The 18,514-nt window shown below is 38.7% G+C and overlaps 1 protein-coding gene across 1 annotated transcript; it reads left to right on the top strand.

The window, feature by feature from the left end:
* The first annotated feature begins 14,056 nt into the window (after nt 1-14,056).
* ppp1r27a (protein phosphatase 1, regulatory subunit 27a) lies at nt 14,057-18,344 on the top strand. The gene is made up of 3 exons (XM_079455778.1): nt 14,057-14,760; nt 16,069-16,219; nt 16,712-18,344. The coding sequence occupies exons 1-3, from the start codon at nt 14,367-14,369 to the stop codon at nt 16,830-16,832; spliced, it is 666 nt and encodes a 221-aa protein (XP_079311904.1). The 5' UTR covers nt 14,057-14,366; the 3' UTR covers nt 16,833-18,344.
* The last annotated feature ends 170 nt before the right edge of the window (nt 18,345-18,514 follow it).

Below are 18,514 nucleotides of genomic sequence, written 5' to 3'. Positions count from 1 at the left end.
TCCCCATCGATCATATGGTTTCATGAGCTGTCACCAGCAACAGCCACCCGCTGCGGCTATCAGAGATGAATCATTTCAGTCATCTTACATTGCCAAGAAATATGTTCTTTATTTATTTATGTTTTTATTAGCTAAAAAATATTTGAAGAGTTTGGTTTTTCAAAAAATGTGTTTTGTATTATATTGTCATGTTTTCATTGTGTTTTATTGGGATAGTTACTCTCGATTTGCAACTCACTGTAAACACTGTGGCGTACTGGACAGACATTGTTTTGTTCAACAACAACAAACTTTGTTTAAATTTGCAATAAGGTCTTTCATATAAATAAATGTAATGTGCGATTGATGGGACAACGTATTGTTAACACTTGCAGTTAACAACTTGTGGCTGAAATACACTACAAGAAACAATAGAAAACAGACTTTTTTTAACTAGACATCATAGACTTGCAGAGTATAGAAATAAGATTTCAGATAGAAACACACTTACTGATCAAATCTGCAGACTGGCAAAGACTGAAAATCTGGGTCAAATCTGATTAAAAGTCTATTTAAAATCTCCTGAAAAGTGCATAAAAAATATTATTTTGTAATGAAAATATTTTTTATTGTACTATAATCCACATTTTTATTAGATTAATTAGTTTTACACACAAGTTACGATAACTGTTATTATATTTTATATACAGATAATGTAATGCATTATTATATTAACCCTGTGCTGTAATGAGTGGGGCCTTTGCTTTGCTCTTTTCACCACTCTCTGTCCTGCGCTTATTTTGGGGAGGGGGAACGTAATGTTCTGCCTTTTTAGTACCATAAAGTATCGCTCACTCGCCCGTCTCTCCATCCCAACACGAGCCCTGTCTCGATGTAGAGAAGAATCCCAGACCTGCCTTTAGCTTCTATGCTAAAATTGGCACGCTGACCCCTGTGAAATGTATTCTGGGAATATGTTGACTTCCACGTTGCCTTATGGGGCCAGTGCAGTGAGTTACATTATGAATATCTTACGCTTGTGGCGAGGAGCTCCTCTTTCGCGGATACACCCTTTAAAAGTTCAGCTACTGTATAGCTGCAGGTCTCTTCAGGTGACACGTGATGAAGGGAGCTAAAGGGAAATTAAACTCAATGGGAAAAGAGAAAATGTCACACAAAATCAACAACAGTGTGGTTATTAGGAACGTTAACTAAAATATATATAATTGCAACCATTGTACATCAAAACAATGAATACAAAATTGAAGACGTCAACTTTCCAAAGGACAACACTTTCAGCATGCTGTATATGTTATTTTACAGTTTTCTTAGTCAAATCATACCACGAACTGATATAGATTTGTGGGGGTGTGGTTACACGAGGCGTTTCAGGCAGGTCTGGGTGAGCATTCGAACATAGATAGAATGCATCTTTTGTTCCGACACTTACATTTTTACGTGTCTAACACATGCGTGGGCAACTTATAACACACCAGAGACACAGAAAAACACGTATTCGCGCCATATGACCCCTTTAAAATAGAGGTGTTCAATTTAAAGAAGCTTAACATCATAACTGAATCATCATCTGAATGCACTGGTATAAAGAGGAATATTGACTATTACAAATATATACTTTGATTTGTTAGATCTTTGCTTTTCTAACACATCGATGCAAACTTTGTATATGAGTTTGCTAGTCTGTGAATGAGAGAACCCTCAACTGAAGAATCTCTAGATACTGATGCTGAGATGTTTCTTCAGAGCTGTAGACTTTTACCCAGATTTGCGATTTTTCTTTTTGCATCTTCAGTAAAGAAACATAGCAGCAAGTACCTCGTGCTCTGGTTATTCACCATTGTGAAATGAATAAATGAAGGCAAACAATAACAGTATGGAGAAACATTGAAAGCCATAAAATATGGATAATAAAAGTGTTACATTTTTATAAATGACCAATAAAGTGTTTCTGATGAAGTTAAGCAATTACACATTGAATTTATTCATATTATTGAAACTGAAATAAAAAGAAACACATTCAATATTTTATCAGAATGTTTGCTGTCTAAGAATTGAACCCATGACCATGCTGTTGCTATCTTGTTTATTATGTACGCCTTCCTTCATTCAGTCCACTTTAGTAATGAACATGTATACTTGAGAAGTACAGAGATGATATGATAAGAGAAACTGATATCTATAAGAAGGGGTGTCAATGAAACAGGCAGAGAAAGGCAGTGGTCAATGTGCCCAGGCATCTGTGCAAAAGTTTACCAGCATTATATAATCATGCCACCGAAGCTGAAAGACTAAATATTACATATAGTAACATACAGACAACGTCTGTAAGCAATTATAGTTACATTCTTGTAGCTATTTTAAAATAATGTGTAAGATAATGTTTGTTGTCTGGATTTATGTAAGTGGATGCAGTGACCATGCATGACCTCCACTGCAAGTGTCTTACTTTAACCATACATTTTAGATGAAGAACAATACAAAAACTTTGTATACTACAATTGTGAAATCCTCAGTTGGCATCTGATTGTCCTGTCATCTCTATCACATAACCTTCCACTTTCCTCGAAACGCTGGCTGTGGCTTGACCAGATGAAGGGACGGGAATAAGGTGACCGGATTAGTCCATAATCCCTCTGCAGATGATATCCCTGTAATGCAATGAGCTCATGCAGGCAGTTTGCTTCTCACTAACCTTCACCCAGCCTGAAGATCAAATTCATTCTCATCTGAATGGACGTGATGAATTTTAGAAGGAGCTAGAACACAGTGTCTTTGTTTTCATGCATATTAGTCAAGGCATATTCAGTCAGATTTTAGTGTAGCTTGTGCAAAACAGTTTACCTTAAAACCTGCAATGAAAATATTTCTAATCTCTGCATGTGTGACAGTGGTAAAAATCAACTGACTGAGTAGGCCAATATTATTCAATCTAAAATGTCTAGGAACATGCCAGAACAGTTGTTTCTAACTTAAAGGTACATTGTCTAAGATGTTGCGGCATCTATTGGTGAGGTTGCGAAATGCACCTCAGCGGCTGACTGCACCTCTCCTTTTCAAAGCACTACGGTGGCTGACACAGGAATAAGATGTCTTAATTTTTTCACTTCTTTGCAGAAGAAGCAAATGTATTTACGAAAACGCGCACTGTAGAGCAGTTTGTCCGTTTAGGGCTACCGTAGAAACAACATGGTGAATTCTTTAAGGGGACCCGGGTGTACGTAGATAGAAATAGTCCATTTTGCGGTAATTCAAACATAACGCTTCGGTACCTCTGAACACATAGTTATGTACATTATATTACATTTATGTCAATAGATCCTCAAAGAAATTATACACAGCACCTTTAAAACTGCAATTCATAACTTTTGGCTCTCTGTCGCCATCTGTTTGAAAAACATAAAATTGCAAAAATATCCATCACAGGTTTCCTAACTGAGCATTATCTTACTGTACAGTTGCAGATCTAGAATATTTTAGAAGCAGTGGCCACATTAGGGCCACATTTTACAGAGGGGGGCCAAGTATAGTGCACAATCAACATTTTTCAGTTGCTGCTGGCACTACCAGATTTCTGAACCAAACACTGGAGATGAATTAGAGTCTGATACAGGTTTATTGGTGATAAACAGAGATTGATTAAAATGTTTACCTGCTCTGCCAACATTTTCACTTTTATAGTTCTTATTATCCTGGTTTTGACCCATCATGTTATCTTGTATTTTTCTAATTAGCAAATTTATATGACACCAAAACTAGATACTATCTAATACCATAGCAAAAAACATTTACCTTACAAATATAACGTTAATACGTTATAAGTTAATACGGCACATTTAAATGTAAGCTTTACATAAAACAACATCAGACTTCGAAGACAAGGTCACATGGAACCATGTTAGCCTTCGTGAGTGATTTCCGGTCAGAATGTTGATTGAAGCGGCACAAAAACTTTAATGTGGAGAGGCGTATTTACCTGACGACAGTGAAAACATAAGCACTATTAAGCAAGTGTTTGCGGAAACTGTTAGATCTAATGGACGAAATAAGCACATGCAGTTTACATATGAACGCGACCTCAGATGACAGAAAAACATACTGAAAGTAGCCCTTTTTATTTCTGTTATGTATAGACACAAGGCCGCGCCAAACACTGTAAGAAGTCTGGAATGGTGAAAAAACATTGTGCTTTGCACGTCTTTTTTTGTCTTTAAACCAAACTTTTAGGTCTTTAGAAGGTAAAGTTAAAATCCTTCTGGCTAGTGCGTGGAGAATAGGCGGTCTTTTGTGGCTGCGTACACTTGTACGCTACAACACGGCACATGTACAAGCTCGCACCAGTGTGTTTTTCCTGTGGCTTAAGTTTCCTTTCCTCGTACTCTGTCCTGTCCTTTAAATTTCACTCTTCCTTGCTAAGCCCTCACAGGCTGCGTTATGGGTAAGACGCACATCCCCATTGTGTAAGCAACACAGTGACCATCCGGCGTACTCAATATTTTTTCGGAACGGGAACTCTATCCCCACACAAACAATCATAGCATCAAAGCTCTCTCTGGCCAGCCTATGAAGTCAGATGCACACACTCACGCCTGCAACGCTCAGAAACAGCTGCACGGCTCTTCTCAGAACCTTGGGCTATTCGCAAGCTAGCATTCCTCGCACCCGCTCAATGTAAGTTTGCCTGGCAAACAGCTTACATTGGCAGGCCTTACTTGTGGCAACCGGCTGAACAAAGAAATGTTGTTGTTGTCAATTCGGCTGCGTCCCCCTATTCCTTAAATAGTAAGAAATAGGGGGACGCAGCCGAATTGAGAAAAAAAGGGCTTGATCATTCCACACATCTTGTGACCTTTTTGTGTAAATTTTACCTTGACACAAAATAAGTCAAATTCGCTTAAATAAGCTGTGTGAAAAAACATCACACATTGATTTAAGTAAAATTGGTTAAATCCTATAGTTGTTTATTGTAGTGTGTGATTTCAGAATTCTAGTCTATGAAGTATGTCTTCTCATTATCCTCTAAATAGATATATTGCAAAATATTAAAGGGATTTAACTTTGTTAAAGAAGATATTTTAATTGAATGGGTCATACGATTCACTTTTCAACTTTAGTTAATGTGTTATGCTGCTGTTTGAGCAAAACGATCTGCAAAGATACGACACTCAAACTTTACAGCAATGTAAGGTTTTTTCCTTATTAGAGATCACTTTTAAAGTGCAACTAGCTACTTCCTTGAGCAGTGACATCACAAACCCATGAAATTACATAAACCCTGCCCCAGGAAGATTTAGACTTTAGAGAAGACAAGAGCAGTAATTATGTTGTTGTGGTTGAGCTTAGCACTTTTACTTCTATCAAAGTCTTTGTTTACTGCTGTTAGCTCTGTTATTTACAAATTTGTCAATCTAATCATAGCTTTTTATATGTTTGCACCAGATATATTAACATTTCTGTCATCTTTTTATACCTGTGCATTTGGCAAACGCGTTAAGCCTTAGCGACTGCACTCAAGGTATACATTTAATCTGTAAGAGTGTTTTCTCTGAGGGTCAAACTCAGGATCTTTCCATTGCTAATTCAATCCTCTATCGTTTTACCGATGTTCTATTTTTGACATTAAAGGAAACCAAATGGAAAACATGTGCTTGACTGAAGCGTGGTAACAGTCTAGAGAATGGCAGCCGGTCTCTTGCAGCTGTAGATGAGGCTTGTTATGCTGAGTGCAAAGCTCCGTTTGAACCAAAACTAGGCAACAGTAACCAGTGCCAGAACTTTAAAATCTATCCCCTCTCCAGTCTGTTAAACACTCATTCGACACATTCAACACAACACTGAAGCAAACAATCTTTCTGTAACGTGAAATACATTTTACATTAAATTTGGATAGCACGTTTTTATATTTAGTTTACCTAAACTTAATTTATCAACCATTAATACATTACTTTTATTATTATTTGGTTTGTTGGCTGATTAGATTTTTAAATATAGGACGAATGAAAATCTCATCTAACAACAGCCTGTTATAAATGCAGTCTTCCAAATACTGCTTCTGGCTGGCATCAGAGTGTTTAGCTGCTTTCTCTAGATAGTGGATTACTGAAGCCTGATTTAGATATACATTTGTGCTTGGTCTGTCTGATTCTGTTTCAAAGGGTCATGGTCTGAACCCCCTCTTAAATGCTCCTTTGCTCATCTGTGGTGTTTATGGTCCAGATATCCAAGTAAAAACCCATAGTTCTTGTCAAAACTGTCATGATTCTGCCTTCTCTTGTCTTGTCTTGATTTTCTGGTCTAGGGGCAGAATCATGACAGACCCACGTGTTTTATGTGGAGAGAAACATATTATTGTCAATCAGGACATAATATGCGGTCTCTCCAGTCTCGTCATTTGGCCCCGCCCCTCTCGTTCCTAGTATAGCTTTCCTCCTGTGTCTCATTACCCACACCTGGCCATTGTTATCTCCTTTGTTAGTCTCCCAATATAATGCCCTCTTGTCTTGCTCGTACGTTGTATATGTTTCTTGCACCGTATGTAGAGTTCTTTGGTCATGTCTTGGTCTGGTCTGCTTAATGTTAAATTACCTAGTGTTTTGTTATTTTTGCCCCCCTTGTGGGAAGTGATTGTGTTCTGTTTATTTGTTACTTGTTTAGTTAGTGTTTTCCCCATCGATGGTGTTTTTGTTATTGTTCATTAAAATCTTTTTGCTAATCCTTTCACCCCGCTGTCTGGCAATTGGGTTCTTCCACTACGCACCCCGTGACAAAAACATACGTTACCCTGATGCCTATTAGCTACATAGGCAGCTGCCCTTATCTTGACCAAAAAAAAGATATCTGAGTCCAATCATGTTGCATCTTTTGGAGCATCAGTAGTGCATCTATGATGCTTTAAAATACTGCATACATGGGCAGCTTAATACACTTTACAACTGAAGAAATGTTCAGAGAGGAACATTTTATGATTTGTCTTTCATATAAATTGCCGCATAATGTTCGTCCCGCAAAAAATAACAGATTACAAAATTGTAAATGTATGATACATTTACATACATACAGGAAGAACCCAAATGCAGGGCAGGCAATTAACAAAAAATACTTTATTAATAAATTCAACAAAAAACCCAAGATGGGGAAAACACGAGAACTAAAACAACAATACAAACAAAAACTTCCCACAGGGGGACAAAACAAACAAGGTACGAGAATTAAATAATAAATCCAAAATACAACTGGGGAACAGGGAACAGGGTAATCCACAAGGCGAGAATGCAAACAAGGTAAAGATTACAATCCATCGACACGGGACAAAGGGCACTAAAACAAGATTAAGGGAAGGCTAGCAGGGAAGATTGATGAGGAACGGTGATGGGCAGGTGACAAGACTCTAATGGGAACTAGCTGGGAGATCATGGGACAGGTGAGATGGATGACACACTAATGGGACACTAACAAGGGGGCGGGGCTAGGAGACGTGACACCGGAGAGAGAGCATGGCATGACAAAACCAAAACAATGCCATGCCCTTTCTCCACATAAAAAACATGGGTCTGACATGACAATTTTAGGAGGTCTCTACTGCATTTAAGTATGTCTTCTTGTTACGTTTAAGAAGAGCATTTCTGAAGTTCTTCTCTGTGAGACCCTTTAAAAATATAAACAGATCCAAAAAACATTGTTGGCCTTAGATTAACAAGCTCATAAGCCTGTTTGACAGGTTACATGGAAAATAAATGTCTGCAGTCTTAGCTGTGCTGAAATACTGGGTCTGTCGGTCAGCTCATGGTCAGCAGCAGTACATCTAATAATGCAATACCTGACAGACACATTATCAGGCCTTCTACAGTAAAGCACTGGGACCATCACTAATCTACTGACAGCAGGACTGAAACTGCAGCCAGAGGCCAAAACCTTCCATAAGAGCTTCAGATTTTGAGGGAGAACAGCATGTAAACTGTCAGAATTATGGTCAAGACCCTTGATGATGCACAATAGTTTTCCTACTGTGAAAAATATTACTAATACATTTTCGGAAAAAAAAGATACACAGTACATAGTATATGTGCCCTAAGGAACACCAAATCAGACAAGCTCAACCTCAGTATCTGTATCCACACATTGGCTATGATCACCTGAACCAGTCTAAGGCGATCCCAGATATACAGTACAAAGGATCAGGTATGCAGGATATGTATAGAAATAACTTCAGAATCAGTCACCAGCAGAAAACATGGGTAACTTTTACCAAACCACCCTGAACTTATATTCTGTTTTGCTTTCCATTTAATGCAAGAAAAGCAAGAAACATAAATATTTTTGTTTCTTGCTATTTAACCATTGGCTTTAACAAAAAAAACTATTGAACCATTGTCTTATTAAAAAATAAAAACCATCTGAATAAATCAACATTTTAAATAAAATATTCAGTACTCAGTATATAAAGGCCTGGACACAGACCTAAGCTTATAATGACAATTTATATTTTTCAAAAAGATGAGGATGTCAACATTCTCTGGGGAAAGAGCAGTGACTATATGTGATATGTTGAACACCATTTCACTGGGCACTGAAGTGGCAGGCACAGCACGGTAGCATCTTGCCAGCTTTCCAATATGTGGGTATTTACAGAGTGTTCATTTTATTTCCACCATGCCAGTGAATAACCACCATCCACTAGCATACTGCTTGCTGCACTGTAGGACCTTGTGTTTGATGGTGTTGACAAAAGTCTTGTCTGTGTCTGACTCCTTCACTAATATATCCCCACAAATGTATCTCCCTTCATGGCAGACTTGTTTGTGGAGGAAATGTACCCTGCAGACAAGAATGATCTAATTTACAGTAGTTAACTGTATTTCATTGGAAATCAATAACATATGCATAATACAAATATTTGGTTAGATAAAAAAGCGTAACCTAGACTGCAGATCATTGATTATTGTAAGTAATGCTCTCTTAACTCAATTATTATTACTATTTAGTATTTTACCTCTTGAGTGGCAACAATCTCAGTGGTCAGATCACTGTGTGTCTTTTCACGTAGGGCAGGTTCTAAGTGGGTCAGGGACTTGAACCTTGGATCAAGTGCAGTAGATTTATAAGGTAATCTTGAATACCGGGGGGGGTATCTGGAGTTCAGATCCCCTCTAATGGCAGCCTTGACAACTCTCATGTTGCTGTCTTCCTCATTTGCAGCCATGGGTTGTAGAATCATGGCTTTCAGATGTAGGAACATGGACACAGACGGTGCCTTTTAGCGGTCAAAAGTGTTGTGACTGTTTTGAGCACCTGGAGGACCTCTTCTGGCACTTTCACATCATCATCAGAAACAGTGACAATATCTCAGATCTTTTTTTCAGTGTCTTTTCTGTCAGCTACCTGCTGCTCAAGACAGCGCTCTAACATGTCAAAAGTAGAATACCATATTGTTATTGTTATTGTTAATATCCATATTGTTTTGACATCATGTATGAGCATGTGGGTTGGTAGCTGTAGCATTTCTTGCTTGGTCTTAAGCACATGAGCCGCTGTTGTAAATGTTACTCCATTTACTTGGTTTCTGGCATTCTGACTGGGATATTGCTACATGTTTTGTGCCTCTTTAACTTCCATTCTACTACTGCTTCTATCAGTACCTGTGCCAGATTTGTGCTTGTTTGACTCTCATAGACAGTCTTGTCTGAAGCACCGCACTTTGCATCTCCCACTCCGGTGTGGTGTAGTGAGCAGTCACAGTTACGTTGCTTTCTGTAGCTGCCCTTAATGTCAACCCATCAGTGGTGATCGCAACAAAGGATGCATTGGCTAAGTATGCGACAATTTAGACTTTTTCCTGTTCGTAAAGTTCTGGCACGGTCATCATGCTAAAGTGGGCGTGTGAGGGTATTACGTAGCTGGCTCAAGCACTTTCAACATATTTGTATACCCTTTGTTTTCCATGACAGAGTATGGCCTCATGTTGGCCGCAATGACAAGCTGTTGCTGTGGTTGTTGTGATGTGAATCCTGTCATTGTCTAACCAGGGTGATGTTGCTTCAGATGCGTGGGCATGCTCAATGTATTGCCACTTTCATACGGCTTTCTCATGCCACAGTGCCTACATACTGTAACAGTTTTGTAGCACTGCCAATGTTTAGGGGAAGCCCAAATGCTCACATACATGTGATTGAAATGATGCAGGAGGCTTTTCAAGATCTTCCGCTCCTCCGCTAGCCATTGTTGCTGGCCGATTAACATGCTCTGTTCATGTGAACACATGACTGCAGTGTAGTTATTTATGAAATTACTTAAAAATCAAGGGAAAAACTTTAAATTTTTCTTTACTTTGCGATCGTTAAAACATTTTAAAATGAAGATTAATCCGCAAATTTAAAAAAAGCGAGCAAATATACTCCGCAGGTCAAGTGCGTTACGAACAGTAGGACGTACGGATCACAGATCAGCTGCTTTCCGTTGCACCCCTAACTAGTAGCCTAGAAATCACAATGTGTCAAACGTTTTGGTAATGATAATAAAGAGACCCAAGGCTATGGCAGTACACTTTGCTTTGCTGTGTGGTTTAGGATTTCCTTGCTCTTTCTTATGAAGCGTGTCTCACGTAGGCTACCCTTCATGGGTGTGGGGCTTCTTGTACTATGTTTAGCATACTTCATGTGTGTTGGTGACCCTGTCACATGGGGGTCACATCATGTTGGCACGTATCCAAGGGTGATGCAATGCTTTAAGAAACAATCTCTTCCAGCCAATCAAATCTATTCTCTCCTCAGCTTTGGGACAAGCACTGTTGCACTGCCATAAAAGAGAGTGTGCAAAATGATTGCTGGGGTAAAAGTTAACAGCCCTGACAGTGAAAATTAAATTATCTGCACGTTTAAATATATCAACGTCTGTACTGAGATGCCCTACACTCTCGCTCTCTAAATAGGGTTGCAGAAAATTCTGAAAGGACTTCCTAGAAATTCATTAAAGTTTCAGTGTGTACATTTTTGGAGGATCTGTGGACAGAAATGCAATATAATATACATAACCATGTCCTCATGACCTTACAGAATGAAGCGTTGTTTTTATTATCTTAGAATGAGCTATTTATATCTACATACACCACTGGTCCCCTTACATGGAAGTCACCATATTGTCTTAAAGTAGCCCTGAATGGACAAACTACTCTACATAACGCGTTTCCTAAATATTTTATCTCCTTTAGCAAAGAAGAGAAAACATGATGACATCTTAGTGCTGTGTCAGCCACCGTAGCTTCAAATGGGAGGGGGAGCATTGCCCCTAGTGCATTATAGGACATAATAAATGTGTGCACAAGTGGCTGATTTGATGCCCCCGCTTCCGCAGCTCTCATTGTGAAGGGTGCAGGACTCTTCGGATTTTATTGGACGAGAACTTTGATGAGTTGCTGTGATGTCATGATGTGTCAGACTGTCAGTTTTGACCGCTTGTATCTTCTAAATGAGAATTTTGTCAGCGTGTAGAAGCAAAACAGTTTATTGACGTCCTTAAGGTTAACTTTTTTTATATAAAAGGAAACAAACTTTCATTGTGATTTCAGTGGGGCTTTTAAATGATAAGTTAAAACCCTTAAAAATGCTTTATCCCTGTGAGTTTTGGATATAAAGGTGTGGACATCAACATTTCCCTTCATGATATAAATGTGCCTTGGTCGTGTCCTATTGAGGTCAGAGCAGTGTTGCTGATGCATGCCGTTGAGAACTGAGCCAACGGATTATGACTTGCTATTTCTCTTGGCCGGCGAACACCTTCTGTGAAATGCTGGAGTCTGAAACAGAGTCCTTTGAAATCCGGATGGAGGCAGCTCAGGCGCTCCTGAAGGTTTCAGTACGTCTGATAGGACAGCTGCATTTGCGGGTGTGACCTAAAGATCATAGCACGATGAAACAAGTCATACCATCGACCAGCTATGTGTTAGCAGTCACGTACATCATTCTGACCTCTTAAACCCTTAACAAGGTCAAGAAATCTCTTGTTGTAAGAACATTATGAGGCTTCCAGTTCAACTGAATAAAAAAGCACAGTAGGCTTCCAAAATGTTACCGGCCCTGTTGTGTTGCTGATGCACTGAGTTTAAGTACAGTTTAAATATGAAAAATCTGTAACACGTTGTTCCAAACCCATATGACTTATTTCACTCCACAAACCACATTAGGAGACATTTTGCAGAATGTTTGGCTGTTCTTTTTGAAATTACACCATACGTTGACACAAAAAAGCACCAGTAAGATAAAAGCCCATGTGAATTCCGAACATTTGAGTAAGATTTGAGAAAGACAATGACTTCCACAGAGCTATCCTTTGGCTTGAGAAGTTTAACCCTTTTAACTTGATAACCATTCAATCTTAACCAATATCTTCTGTGCTTTTTGGGAAAAGTAAGTTATAAAACGCTTAGAACCACACAAGGCTACATTGACAATTTTAATAAAAATGAGTAATAATGAAGCATGTTAATTCACATGATCACAATAATGAATTCCTCAAAATACCAGGTCACACACATAGAACCAAAAAGGAAATTAGCTCAATTCCTGCTACAGTGAGTGAGTATGCCCCATATGACCTATTGGGGCAATTCCGAGGAGGTGTTAAATTTAGCAGATGTTATTTACAGCCATATGAGCCAACACTAGACAGCATCACGCACTGCCACCGTACACTGCCAATGTTTAGATGTTTGTCTCGCCAGTATGCATCAAATCATAACAACATTTAAAGCTAAACAAGTCATTATAAACAAAAAGCAGATGCATCCAGTGTTCCTGTGCAGAAACACTGAGTAAAGAAAACTTGCATCCAACAACTGGAATGAAAATGTCTGTGTGTCAATGAAATCAATTGATTATACTGCATATTTATACAGGAAATGCACACAAAACACATTGCTAGAGCTTGTACTTTAGCTTAAGAAAGAAAATAGGTAAATATCTTTATTAGATATCAATTTGTATGCTTTTTTGACAGTATTTTGTATGTTTCATTTGACAGAATTAACATGTTATGCGGTAAAAACGTCAAATTACAGAAACAGACTGCAAATTTACATGAACATAACAAATACATGATTAAAAATACAAACATCCGTTTTAATTGAAATTTTTAAAACACTTTCTATTAAATATATTTGAAATTTGATTGGTTTGATCTTTGGTAAAAATACATTAAAATCCCTGAAAGGACCATTGTGTGCTTTTTAGCGGCATCTAGCGGTGAGGATGCAAATTTCAACCAATGGCTCACTCCACCCCTCCCTTTCAAAGCTCTACAGTGGAGAGAGAGGACTCCCGAATGAGATAATGTACAAAACGCATTCTATAGATCAGTTTGTCTGTTTAGGGCTACTGTAGATACAACATGGCGTGATAAAAGCATAACGCTTCATTATGCAAAGTGTTTGTACATCTCTGATCTCTGATTACATCTCTGAACAAAGTTATGTATATTAAATTGCCTTTCTGTCAATAAATCCTCCAAAAAATATACACAGTACACTGTCAGAAGAAAAGTATGAAGCTGTATAAAAAACTGAATTAATACATTTCAACAGGGTAACAGGCTAAAAGTAAATCATTGGTACATAAATGTTGCTATTGCACACCTATTTGTTGTCCCATCTCACAAATCGGTGCATAATGTTCACTAAGCTGTGTGACTGTTTAAAACCCACTGATCAACATGGTTTACGACACATTGAAATATCATAGATCACATGTCCCATTCAAAATATTCATATTATCAGCTGCTGCCCATCTGTTCAGCTGCTGGCCATCACGCCATCGAGGATGATCTCATTGATATGGTAAACACTCAGCTACTACGTTTTTTGAAAGGGATCTTTGCTGTTGGTCAGACAACATTAATTTTGTCCGTCAGAGATTTTTATTGGAGGGGCTGAGTCTAGGGTCACGAGCATTTGAAAGTGCAGTGGGAGGGGTTACATTGCAGCCACTCGCAGCGGTCGAAGTCACTTGATACACGGAATGACATCCTCAAAATAACCCTACAAAAGGATATATAGAGTCCCGCTTCAACCTTCACTATCAGGAGAGTTCACTGAGCGAACACCATGCGATAACGTTGATGATACAAGTCATGACTGGATGAATAAATTAACAAAACGTGACTAGAGAAAGATACCGACCCCCCAAAAAGGAAGAGATTTATCTGGAAAGGTGAAAATTGTTCTGGACTGAAAGAGGAGGAAGTTGTTGTGACCTTTCTCCAACTGCAAAAAAAGAGCCCCCAAAAAAGGATTTTACAGTTTTGTGGAGATCGCCTCAAGTCTTTTGATTTGGTTGTCTTCCTCTCGTGCCCAGAGCCACGGGGAGGTCGCGTTGTCTGCGGGAATGAAGTACAGCTACCAGTACCCGGTGTCACAGTACACACGCTCAAACACATACACTCATTACACACCTTCACAGTACTCCAGCAGCTCGTACAGTCCCACCAAGTACAGCCCTGCTGCACTTCACACTGTATCCTACTACAGCCCACCAGCCTACACTCCAGCGTACAAACCCACCGCCACCTACACCCCGCTCTACAGCAAACCACCCCGCAAAAGCAGCTCGCCCCGCACAAGCGAACCATGCACCTCCGTCGCGACTCTCAAACCTGCCCGAGCCGTGCGCTTCACCAACGATATCATATTTCAGGATTTAATCCGCCACAGTGAGCTGGAGCAGATCGGTCGATTTATGAGGGCGAGGAAAGTGCGTCTGGACACCATCTTCCATTCTGGTGAGTGAATCTTCCCATGCATACTTCAAGTGGAAGAGAAATTGTTTACTCAGTCGTTTTGACTTCATCATAAAATGTGTCATGGATTTGAAAAGTGTTTCTTTCAATAAGGTTAAAATGAAGTAAAGAATTTGTTGGTGGACTTTGCGATGAGCGTTATTGTTGCCATGTAATCTTTGCGCTATTAATTTGAGATGGGGGTCTGAATGGCAGTTTGCCCCTGCTGGCAGATGCCATAACTACAGATTTTGCCTTTGTGGACAGTGTTTCTTATGTATTATCATTTTGGCATTGTTACAAGCAAACGTAAAATATTGTATTATTTTATATAACATAATATGTTTCACTATTGCTCATTTTTGTCATGTTCTTAGAAATGTGAACAGGCCCTGTCCTCTTCTCAAGTGGTTCTCAAACTGGGGGCCTTGGGGGGCCCCAAGATAGATCCAGGGGGATCTTAATGAAGATGTAGAAATTGATCATAAATTGTCAAACATCAGAAAAATTAAAACCACCAGCAAAAATAATTGATGTTCCAGGATTGTACTGTATAACTGAATATGTATTTTGTTAAAGTCAAATTCCAAGTTTAAGATTATATGTCTTTGTCTGGGGAGGCAATGCTATGCACTCTACGCAAAGGGGGCCTTACAACAAAAAAGTTTGAGAACCACTGGTCGACTGACCTTTACAGGGGTCAAATAACATCAAAGTGACATTAACTGTGAAACTGTATCTTACATCTCAAATTTTAAATTACTTTAAGCGTACTGTAAGAAGAATGAACACAGATTTTTTATGTATTTGATCAGTGGTTTTGATTTATTAAAAACGGACATAACATACAGGACATATTTGTCACATGCTCAGTGAATTGGCTTTAAAGTTCCCAGATTGAGTGCCTAAAAAGAAAAAGGAAGCAAGTAGATCATATTCTTTTCCGCTAACCGCGCATCAGGCTTTAAAGTGCCCTTGAAATCAATATGTTTTTATTTACTTTTAATATGTTCATCTTGAGGATATTTATAAACGAGTAAGCTCCAGGACATTGACCAAATTTACATGCAAATAGTGAATGCGAACTAAGTAATGCATAGTCCTAGACCACCTTGGTCTGAGTAAAAAATGAGTTTAAAAGGGACTAAACAATGGAAGATGGCAGGACACGATGCCAGGAAACAAACTAATTTCTGTTTGCTGTTCGGTCTGGTACAGAAATGACAGAATGTCCTCAATGTCTTTAATTGCGATGTTTAAATGCGCAGTATATGGTCCTGATGCTAGTGGGGTATTTGCTGTTTTTCTTAGGAATGGCAGCCCTCCATGAAGCAGTGCTCACTGGAAACATGGAGTGTGTAAAGCTTTTGATAAAGTATGGAGCTGACGTTCATCAGAGGGATGAGAATGGCTGGACACCACTACACATGGCTTGCAGCGATGGTTTCCCTGAGATCGCAAAGTGAGTGCCACTATAACCAACAAAAACACAACAGTCTCAACAATATAATGACTGTCAGAAAACAAAAAAGTATCGCAATTAAAACATGCATGTTTCACCTGCTTTTATGTCCAACGTGTATCTCTTAAGCAGCATTTGGATGGATTTTATTAACATTAAATTAGACTTGACTTTTTATTTTGACAATAGAGTTCGATGTTACTTATCCAACAATGTAATACTGTAATAAGTATGAAGTACAAAAATCATTGCTCAGCAAAATAAGCCGAGTAGTTTGAACAATTGTATCCATGTTTTTGAGACATTCTGGGACAGCCTTCCCAGCAAAGGAAGGTATCTAATAACGTAGCAATATTAAAACAGCTTCTAAAAGAGCCTAGTGTTCTTTTAAAGCTGGCTATGTAGGCAGCTCACAACGTTTTAGAACAGAGACAAGTTCTTATATTTTTACTCAATCTTGTATTAAAGTGAAAATATGTCTTTCTGCCTAAGGTACCTTCTGTCTCTGGGTGCCAGCGTGGAAGCAGAAAATGAAAATGGGGAGAAACCAGCAGATCTTATTGATCCAGACTGCAAAGAACTGGTGAAACTGTTTGAAACGGGCTGTGTCTGAGGACTACGAGAACACAAGGAACAGCAGCAGAACTTGGAAAACAAAGCTAGCATTTAAAGGACATTGATCTCATTTGACATTTCATCTTTTTCATACCATTATATGATTTTTTGTCTTTGAAGGTTGTCCTGAAAAAAGGATTTTTATTTTGTTTTAGAGCTTTTTCAACACGCGGATTTCTGGCTACGATGAAAAGCAAGCCATCCACCCAGTTCTCTTTTAAGGTCAATGTAAAACACAGTTTGCAAACGTTTTCACTTCTAAGCTAAACTTGGAAGTAGGGGGATTTAAATAGAGGAAATTAAGGACAAATAAGTAGGATGTGACTTGATTTTATCCTTTTGAATTTTTGGATTGTGAAAAGTAGGTGTCATATACCAGAATTAAGCCAATTGGTGGAGATGGATTCGAAAAAGAAAGTTGTTTGAGAGGCAGAGAACGTTTTGATGAAAGACTACAAAGACAAAGATGCAATGACTGTACATATTGAATGTGCATTGAAATATAGCTAACGTGGCATGTGCGTGTGCCTTTTAACCTCATGCAGTAACACCGCATACTGTATATGTAGGATGTACACATCACTGCATTGGAAACACATATGTGTTCATTTACATGATGCTTTCATTGCCGTGTTGTACATTGATCAGATGTTCCCCTGACATGCTGACGATCATGAATGTTTTCACAGTTCTGTGTAAAATAGAAAAGTGATGCTTGATGAGACACCGACAATTCAAGTTACATGGACACCGTTTGGCACAGCTCTGCGCTTTCTGTCTGCTGGGCAGCAGGAGAGCGCATTGGATAGATGACCTGCTATCAGACTAGCATATGATGAAAGTGTATGTGCGTTGCTGTTTAAAGTGAGGGGACTTTGAATGTCTCTTGTTAAAGTCTTATCTTATTTTTTACACTATTTTCATAAATAAAGATCCTTTTCTACACGCAAGTAGCTTTGCATAGTCTCATTGCATTAAATATTACAAAAACAAAGGTAATATCGATGACATGATCCAGGGAGCATGTGGTTCAGTACTCTTACCTCACGGTTACCCGTGAAAGTGGCAGCTTGCATTCGAAGCCGCCAGATTCCTGTCAGACCTCCGCTGCAGTGACGTTTACATCTATTCTGTGCAGTATACTACCACCAGAATTATATTCATATTATATTGTATTGTATTACATTATATCATATCATATTAAAAAAACAACATTCACTTGAAACACAAGGTACTCCTGGTACTACATAGAGGTGCAAAAGGATTTGCAAATTATTGCATTTTCAGTTTATTTATTGTACACATAAAACTTGAGCTCACTTTAGATATCAGTTAAGTGTTTTACTGTAATTAGTTCATGACAATTTAGGTAAGAAAATTACTTAAAGGTGTGATTTATGGCAAAACATAAGTTGATCCGTTGTTTATATGAGGTTACCTTTGACGTGATGACGTGGTTACTGCACGTGCGCTGCCTTGATTTCCCTTGCTGATGTGGGGACACAGGTAGAATAAAATCAAATAAAGAAAATAAAATCATAATAAATCTATACTGATACTGGTCTCCTCAAGTATTCGTTATATAAGCTCAACGTTAGACATCGCTAACGTTTAACCTGACGGACAACAGCAGGCAGCCAATCATTCTGTTGCCCTCCAACGGGGCGTTGCCCTAAGTGC

The sequence above is a fragment of the Barbatula barbatula genome (assembly GCF_947034865.1).
Source record: "Barbatula barbatula genome assembly, chromosome: 5".
In the NCBI taxonomy this organism is placed as follows: domain Eukaryota; kingdom Metazoa; phylum Chordata; class Actinopteri; order Cypriniformes; family Nemacheilidae; genus Barbatula; species Barbatula barbatula.
Note: the sequence above shows the minus strand (reverse complement) of the source record. Positions and strands in the feature narration are given on the sequence as shown.